Source organism: Eleutherodactylus coqui, chromosome 9, assembly GCF_035609145.1.
Source record: "Eleutherodactylus coqui strain aEleCoq1 chromosome 9, aEleCoq1.hap1, whole genome shotgun sequence".
Taxonomy (NCBI): Eukaryota; Metazoa; Chordata; class Amphibia; order Anura; family Eleutherodactylidae; genus Eleutherodactylus; species Eleutherodactylus coqui.
The window spans coordinates 166,704,979-166,714,370 of record NC_089845.1 but is presented as its reverse complement, the minus strand read 5'-3'; the positions used below and the strand labels follow the sequence as shown (position 1 = coordinate 166,714,370).

The following is a 9,392-nucleotide window of genomic DNA, read 5'->3' as shown; positions in this document are numbered from 1 at the left end:
TGGAAGGAGCTGCAATATTCCTGCGCCGGACCGCCGCGCTTCGGGGTAGTTTACAGAAGGCATCTGATCTGCAGCGCCATAATGGAGAATAAATTACCGGCGGCGGCGATTCTTCATCACAACGATACGGGCTGCAAACTGAACTGGTCCGACGCGAGCGCCAAACACCAATAGGGTCCGACGCCAGCGCCAAACACCAATAGGGTCCGACGCCAGCGCCAAACACCAATAGGGTCCGACGCCAGCGCCAAACACCAATACGGTCCGACGCCAGCGCCAAACACCAATACGGTCCGACGCCAGCGCCAAACACCAATAGGGTCCGACGCCAGCGCCAAACACCAATAGGGTCCGACGCCAGCGCCAAACACCAATGCGGTCCGACGCCAGCGCCAAACACCAATGCGGTCCGACGCCAGCGCCAAACACCAATGCGGTCCGACGCGAGCGCCAAACACCAATGCGGTCCGACGCGAGCGCCAAACACCAATGCGGTCCGACGCGAGCGCCAAACACCAATGCGGTCCGACGCGAGCGCCAAACACCAATGCGGTCCGACGCGAGCGCCAAACACCAATGCGGTCCGACGCGAGCGCCAAACACCAATGCGGTCCGACGCGAGCGCCAAACACCAATGCGGTCCGACGCGAGCGCCAAACACCAATGCGGTCCGACGCGAGCGCCAAACACCAATGCGGTCCGACGCGAGCGCCAAACACCAATGCGGTCCGACGCGAGCGCCAAACACCAATGCGGTCCGACGCGAGCGCCAAACACCAATGCGGTCCGACGCGAGCGCCAAACACCAATGCGGTCCGACGGGAGCGCCAAACACCAATACGGTCCGACGCGAGCGCCAAACACCAATAGGGTCCGACGCCAGCGCCAAACACCAATAGGGTCCGACGCCAGCGCCAAACACCAATAGGGTCCGACGCCAGCGCCAAACACCAATAGGGTCCGACGCGAGCGCCAAACACCAATAGGGTCCGACGGGAGCGCCAAACACCAATGCGGTCCGACGGGAGCGCCAAACACCAATAGGGTCCGACGGGAGCGCCAAACACCAATAGGGTCCGACGGGAGCGCCAAACACCAATAGGGTCCGACGGGAGCGCCAAACACCAATAGGGTCCGACGCGAGCGCCAAACACCAATAGGGTCCGACGCCAGCGCCAAACACCAATACGGTCCGACGCCAGCGCCAAACACCAATACGGTCCGACGGGAGCGCCAAACACCAATACGGTCCGACGGGAGCGCCAAACACCAATACGGTCCGACGCGAGCGCCAAACACCAATAGGGTCCGACGCGAGCGCCAAACACCAATAGGGTCCGACGCGAGCGCCAAACACCAATAGGGTCCGACGCGAGCGCCAAACACCAATAGGGTCCGACGGGAGCGCCAAACACCAATAGGGTCCGACGGGAGCGCCAAACACCAATAGGGTCCGACGCGAGCGCCAAACACCAATAGGGTCCGACGCGAGCGCCAAACACCAATAGGGTCCGACGCGAGCGCCAAACACCAATAGGGTCCGACGCGAGCGCCAAACACCAATAGGGTCCGACGCGAGCGCCAAACACCAATAGGGTCCGACGCGAGCGCCAAACACCAATAGGGTCCGACGCGAGCGCCAAACACCAATAGGGTCCGACGCGAGCGCCAAACACCAATAGGGTCCGACGCGAGCGCCAAACACCAATAGGGTCCGACGCGAGCGCCAAACACCAATACGGTCCGACGGGAGCGCCAAACACCAATACGGTCCGACGGGAGCGCCAAACACCAATACGGTCCGACGCGAGCGCCAAACACCAATAGGGTCCGACGCCAGCGCCAAACACCAATAGGGTCCGACGCCAGCGCCAAACACCAATAGGGTCCGACGCCAGCGCCAAACACCAATAGGGTCCGACGCCAGCGCCAAACACCAATAGGGTCCGACGCCAGCGCCAAACACCAATACGGTCCGACGCCAGCGCCAAACATCAATACGGTCCGACGCGAGCGCCAAACATCAATACGGTCCGACGCCAGCGCCAAACACCAATACGGTCCGACGCGAGCGCCAAACATCAATACGGTCCGACGCGAGCGCCAAATGCACGTCAGTTACGTCACAGCGAGGAGCCTTAACCCTTTCCAATCCACTGTCTGACGTCTAAAGACAATCTTATTGAAGGCTGTACAGCTACTGATGTTGGAAGACGTCTAGCAGGGTATCCTTACTGTATATTACTGGCCGCTCTGTTGTCGGAGGCCTCTCCAGCATGTCCAATACTGCAGTACTGGCTCTAGCTAGCAGGTGGCGCCATTGTATAATGACAGAAAGAGAAAGTCCCCTAGGAAACCCTGAATCCAAAATTGGATTGCAAAGGGTTAATAAAGGTGTCGGCCGAGGGATTCTTCACGGCGGTACTAGCCCATGTGGGAGAACAATGGCCGAGGGTCACATGACCCCCAGAACGGAATGTATAGACACAGAGAACCTTCTTTAACCCCTCAGTGCCCGGCCCACCCTGAGCCTTACGGGCCGAGCTGTGACTCACCGACAGCCATACGAGGGCTCCTATTATTTGGGGGGACCAGTTGTACATTTTAATGGCGGCCCTCCGGGGTCCGTATAAAGTACAATTGTATATATTAATGGAACCTGAATCTCCGCCGCTGGTTTTCGTTTTGTTGTTACGGCTTTCGCCATTCGGTAAAGATAAGCAGACCGTTTCCCATCTGGAGGAGCGCGATTCCTGCGATATCAGAACGATTTATGGCATTAACTACTTACTGGCGCCCGCGTTCTCAGAGCCGCAACGCAGTCCGGAGCGCTCGGCTTCGCGGGACGAGGCGGAGGGTTTCTTGTGATTTTTCGATTGCCTTTTTTTGCTTTTTTTTTTTTTAGGAGGCGAACAAAAGAAAAATAGAAATTCTGTGGTCACATTGTGAAATGTTTCCAGCGGTCACCAACATACTGGTATGACCCGGGTCGCTACAGGCGGGGAACGTCTAGGGGGCGCCGGTCTAAAATATACAGGATTGTGAGGAATTAGATTTTTTAATTAAACATATTTTAACAAGTTTAACGCTATTTTTTAATCCGTGAAAGGGGCTTGAAGATGAGAATGTACGGTACACCGCATTACTTCCAGAGTGCACTCTACTGTGGGCATGACAGCAGCCTATTAGATCCTGCAGGGGGCGGAGCCTAGCAGGCAGGCCTTTATCAGGAAGCCATTGGTACCTTGTGGTGGCATTGCAGGGTGCTGATGGGTGACAGGAGGAGCCCCCTCCCCGTCCCATGCTAACTGATCGTGGCATGTAAGGTTGTTCCACTCCTGGCGGTTAGAGCAGGAGTCCGGCCGTCAGTAGTTAGACAAACCCTTGTATGTGCAGGTTTACAGCCCGTTAGGGGTTTGGTAAAAAGCCGTATTGGTGGTGACTAAGGGGTTAATAGGGCCTATTCTGAACCAGAAATCATATGTAAAGAGAAACCATTATTTTGTGAGGGTCCGTTCACACGGGACGGGGGATGGGGGGGGGGGGGGGGGGTCTTCATGCTGCGAGATACAAATCGGTTCTAAAAATCCCCCGTTATTCCCTAGTGTTTTCAATGGGAGAGCTGGCATCGCAGAGCGCGCACCTCGCACGTGGCGCCATGCTGCCGCCGCCACATTGGTGACAATGGGTGATGTAAATGGGGGGGGGGGCACGAACAATGACAGGACCCGCCACACCGCGGGGGTGCAAGGAGTCGCTGAGGTGTCCGATCAGGTTCATATTTGTGCATCTCGCCAAATTCTTGCCCGATTTTCTGGGCGGTGTCAGCCCGGGGCACATTTACACGAACAAGTGCGGTAAGGCCTCATGTCCACGGGCGGATCGGATTCCGTATGCAGGAGCCCGCGGTCGAGGACAGCGCGCACCCGTCCGGGACTTCTAACCGCACTGAAGTGGAGCGCGCTGCGGATGGTTTTCCAGACCAACGGGCCCGCATGCTTTAATCCATGTGCGGACGCCCGTGCGCCCCTAGTGGCAGCTCGACTGATGGAGCCTTCCGTAAATCAGATCCGCCCGTGCACATTGGGCCTCAGGCCCCCCTCACACGCCACGGTTTCAGCTGTACAAGGCTCCCATTCATTACAATGGTGCGGCTCACACAAGGCTGATGACGCCGCACCGGCAGCGATGCACGATCTATTTTTGCACGTTTTCAGCGCTGTGTCGCCCACTGAAATGAACGGGCAGCGGTTTCAGTGCCGCCGAAAATGCGGCAAAACTTGGTGCCACGTTTTTGGCAGCGTTAATCGTACACCGATTTTCGTGGGGAGGACTTGCAATGTTAGCCCTACCCCAATGTTAGCCCTACCCCAATGTTAGCCCTACCCCAATGTAAGCCCTACCCCGAAAATCAGTCCTAGCTTCACTAGATGGAAAATAAATATGAAATCCTCACCTGGCAGCGGCCGTCGGGGTCCCAGCTGCTGATCTCTGCCAAGCTCTGGGCTTCCTGCACTAACACAACCCCGCCTCCAGCAATAGACTGCCGTGATTCGTTCTCGGCACTGGCTCGATGCCCAATCACAGCCATTCATTGACTGTCTCAGCCAATCATAGCCGGCAAGCTTACAGCAATAGATCATCTGTCATTGCAGGGGAAGCCGAGAGCAGCGGCAGAGATCAGCGGCCGGACCCCGACGGCAGCACCCAGGGGAGGATGGATTTTTTAAATTGTTTTCTTCAGCATCCTTGTCTGCGTTCAGCTGTGCTGAAAACGCTGGCATAAAGCTGGCATAAGGCTGGCATAACGCACGCCAGCGCTGCCGAAACCAGGCGGAATCTGCAGTAAACGCAGCGCTGAAAACCGCTGTGTTTCAGCAAACGCCCGTGTGAGGGCGGCCCGACTGTCCAAGACAACTGGGATCGATAATCGCAGCCGCAAGCACGAATATTACAGCCATGAAAAGCAAGTTGTCCCGATAGTGATAAGAATCACCAACGGCGTGACGATCACATGACGGCGTGCCCATCACATGACGGCGTGACGATCACATGACGCTGGCGAGTGCCATGCAAGGTTTTCTCGCTCCCATAGGGAAGAATGGGCGACTCTTCAACAGAAGATCCCAAAAATACGATTGGCGCGTGCAATCGCTGCAAGAGGAATATCGTGTGAACATCTGCGCTGCGAATAACGGCGGCCATCTTCAGGGGCCCAACGGTCCTGCAACAAAATAATCAGGAAAACAAAAAACCTGCAGGTTCAGCTCGGAATATTCTCAGAACTCGCAGCGCACTCACCAGTATAAAAAAATATATATATACAAGCAGAAGGGTCAGTTTCTCGCGCCGATATCGCGCTCGCCAATAAGAAGGCAGTTTGGTATCTTTGGTGCATTTGGAACCGCAGCAAATAAAACAAAGGCAAAAGAAAAGGAGGGAAAAAAAAAACACGCAGATTTTTACCTAAACACACCAAGATTGGCGCACCCCCAGGCGTTTACATATAACCGCCCTATAGAGGGTCTTTATGTTCCCAGGGAGACATCACTGACACTACGGCATGTGGAATCCCACAGCGCCATCTAGTGGGCAGCCAGGTGTAGAGATGAAGGTGTATTATAGAAGTGCGCAGCCCGGAGGCTCCATTAACCTCATTAACCTGCGGCGTACGCGGGAGAGTCGGCCGTTCTGCAGCGGCGCTCATTAACCTGCGGCGTACGCGGGAGAGTCGGCCGTTCTGCAGCGGCGCTCATGAACCTGCGGCGTACGCGGGAGAGTCGGCCGTTCTCCAGCGGCGCTCATTAACCTGCGGCGTACGCGGGAGACTCGGCAGTTCTGCAGCGGCGCTCATTAACCTGCGGCGTACGCGGGAGAGTCGGACGTTCTCCAGCGGCGCTCATTAACCTGCAGCGTACGCGGGAGACTCAGCAGTTCTGCAGCGGCGCTCATTAACCTGCGGCGTACGCGGGAGAGTCGGCCGTTCTGCAGCGGCGCTCATTAACCTGCGGCGTACGCGGGAGAGTTGGCCGTTCTGCAGCAGCGCTCATTAACCTGCGGCGTACGCGGGAGAGTCGGCCGTTCTCCAGCGGCGCTCATTAACCTGCAGCGTACGCGGGAGAGTCGGCCGTTCTCCAGCGGCGCTCATTAACCTGCAGCGTACGCGGGAGAGTCGGCCATTCTCCAGCGGCGCTCATTAACCTGCAGCGTACGCGGGAGACTCGGCAGTTCTCCAGCGGCGCTCATTAACCTGGAGCGTACGCGGGAGAGTCGGCCGTTCTGCAGCGGCGCTCATGAACCTGCGGCGTACGCGGGAGACTCGGCAGTTCTGCAGCGGCGCTCATTAACCTGCGGCGTACGCGGGAGAGTCGGACGTTCTCCAGCGGCGCTCATTTACCTGCAGCGTACGCGGGAGAGTCGGCCGTTCTCCAGCGGCGCTCATTAACCTGCAGCGTACGCGGGAGAGTTGGCCATTCTCCAGCGGCGCTCATTAACCTGCAGCGTACGCGGGAGACTCGGCAGTTCTCCAGCGGCGCTCATTAACCTGCAGCGTACGCGGGAGAGTCGGCCGTTCTGCAGCGGTGCTCATTAACCTGCGGCGTACGCCGGAGAGTCAGCCGTTCTCCAGCGGCGCTCATTAACCTGCAGCGTACGCGGGAGACTCGGCAGTTCTGCAGCGACGCTCCTTAACCTGCAGCGTACGCGGGAGACTCGGCCGTTCTGCAGCGGCGCTCCTTAACCTGCGGTGTACGCAGGAGAGTCGGCCATTCTCCAGCGGCGCTCATTAACCTGCAGCGTACGTGGGAGACTCAGCAGTTCTGCAGCGGCGCTCATTAACCTGCGGCGTACGTGGGAGACTCAGCAGTTCTGCAGCGGCGCTCATTAACCTGCGGCGTACGTGGGAGACTCAGCAGTTCTGCAGCGGCGCTCATTAACCTGCGGCGTACGCGGGAGAGTCGGCCGTTCTGCAGCGGCGCTCATTAACCTGCGGCATACGCGGGAGAGTCGGCCGTTCTGCAGCGGCGCTCATTAACCTGCAGCGTACGCGGGAGACTCAGCAGTTCTGCAGCGGCGCTCATTAACCTGCGGCGTACGTGGGAGACTCGCCCGTTCTGCAGCGGCGCTCCTTAACCTGCGGCGTATGCGGGAGAGTCGGCCGTTCTGCAGCGGTGCTCATTAACCTGCGGCGTACGCGGGAGAGTCGGCAGTTCTGCAGCGGCGCTCATTAACCTGCGGCGTACGTGGGAGACTCGGCAGTTCTGCAGCGGCGCTTGCTCTGCCTTCAGAATCATATTTACTCGCGCTCAGCGAACAGCCGGGTCACCGACAGCATGAAGCCACCAATATTGCGCAGCTCCTCCTTATTCTCCGAGCTGTCGGCTGAACGATGACCAAGCGCACCCATTGTTGTCACTGGAGGCCATCTTGTCCCATCGCAGAACGGTTCCGTCCCGCCAGGAGATTCCCGTAACGCAGAGGGAAGGCGCCGTCCCCAGACGCAGTTCGGTGCCGTCCACATCAGGCATCAGCTGGATCCGGCGCCTCTGGAGACGACACAATAGAAGAGCGGCAGCGCGATCGCAGCGTCCACCGGAGCGATGCTTCACCACAGCCGTTACCAGCAGAGCGCAGCGCCGTCTACGTGATGCACACAGACGCCGCTGCGGTTTGTGATCGACATCCGTTTTTTGGTTTTGAAATAATAGATGGAACCACTAATAACGGATGAAAGATGGCGGATATAAAGATGTCCGCAGGGACCTTCCACGGCGCGGAGTTACCTCACAGGGCGCATACGGGGGAATTACACACCAAAATCAGAGGGTCTAACTGCAGACTTTGGCGCGGCTTGCGGTGCGTCAAGTGGTCTACCCCGTCCCGTGTGAAAGCCCCTTAGACTACGAGGGGATGGCGGCGCACTTTGTGTAGGACGTGGGGTGATTCCCAGGGGTCCCACCTCCATGGACTCTCATAGGTTGGGTCACTGCAGCACATTCTTGGTAAGATGGCGGACAGCCGCGCTTCCACCGTTTTGGTATGTATTATGCACCGAAAAAGGCCAATGACGTGAACGGACCGGCGCAAATGTGCAACGTTCGTATGTACGGCGCATCTCTGCAGAAAATCAAAAGGGTCCTCCTGTGCGATTATATATATATCTCCTCCTCTTTACGCAGCATCTCTTAGACACAAAGACCCGCCTCCGCCCGCGTGAACGAGCGGCTCCTCACAAATGTCGGAAACTAAACAAAGACCTCGCTGCTCGGAGTAATGGCGAGCAATAAGCCTCAGGGTTCCGTGTGAATCCCGTCTTTGGCAATTTAATGGCGACCCGGAGAACAAGATGGAAGCGCCCCTTACGGTAAACTCGCACGGAGCAGAACTGGTGCGGACCGTCAACAGGAGAAAACCAGCGCCAATCTCCACGGTGCGGGCCCCGCTACACTCCAGGCCACTGGTGCCACTCCACGGCTGAACGCAACCGAAAGGGTGAAATCTGCTGCAGATCCGCAGTACAAAACACACCGCGCTTACACTGCGCCAAAGTCCCACCGTGTAAACTGAAGGCCCTTTTACACGGAACAATAATGGTGATAGAACTGAAAGCAAACAATATCGCTCGGTCTGAGCGCGGCAATAAGAGCCTTCACTTTGGGTTCATCTTCTGCGGGACGACCGATCATCGTTAGCGCCTTCACCGATCGTTCAGTCGAGCCAGCGATGTATCGGCCAGTTTAAATATGCGGCACGAGAGCGCCGATCTCTAACGCTCGTCTAGACCGCCCATCGGGACTAACACCCTACAAGACAGAAACCCAAGACCTTCAGTGAAGGAGGGAGAACAGACAGCCGGGCCGGAGAGTAACCGCACTTCCAAGAAACGTTTTGATGGGTGGGGTCCGGGTGCAGAGACCCCCACTGACCACTGAAACAATTGGCACTGAGACCCTCCAGCTGCCATCGTCATTAGTTGGCCGTTCCGAACTGCTGGAGATTGTCACATCGACTTCACCTTCCAAGAAAAGCAAAAACCAGCTGCAGGGGCTCAGGACTTGGCGGGTGCGTCGGCCCCTTCAGCACTCGGACCCCACATCTTGCATTCGCAGTAATTTACAGCAATAAACATTATCTAGGTAACAGACAGGACAGAGCAAACTGTCCTGTCTGTTACCATCAAACTGTCCTGTCTGTTACCATCAAACTGTCCTGCCTGTTACCATCAAACTGTCCTGCCTGTTACCATCAAACTGTCCTGCCTGTTACCATCAAACTGTCCTGCCTGTTACCATCAAACTGTCCTGCCTGTTACCATCAAACTGTCCTGCCTGTTACCATCAAACTGTCCTGCCTGTTACCATCAAACTGTCCTGCCTGTTACCATCAAACTGTCC

At 57.1% G+C, this 9,392-nt stretch overlaps 1 protein-coding gene across 1 annotated transcript in view; it reads right to left on the bottom strand.

Annotated features, from left to right (window-relative positions):
* Positions 1 to 4,591, bottom strand: part of ZFAT (zinc finger and AT-hook domain containing) — a 144,360-nt gene extending 139,769 nt beyond the window's left edge. Inside the window, exon 1 of the mRNA XM_066578916.1 lies at positions 4,457 to 4,591. Within this exon, the coding sequence (XP_066435013.1) occupies positions 4,457 to 4,591 (135 nt within the window). The remainder of the gene's footprint in view (positions 1 to 4,456) is intronic.
* Positions 4,592 to 9,392: the final 4,801 nt, after the last annotated feature.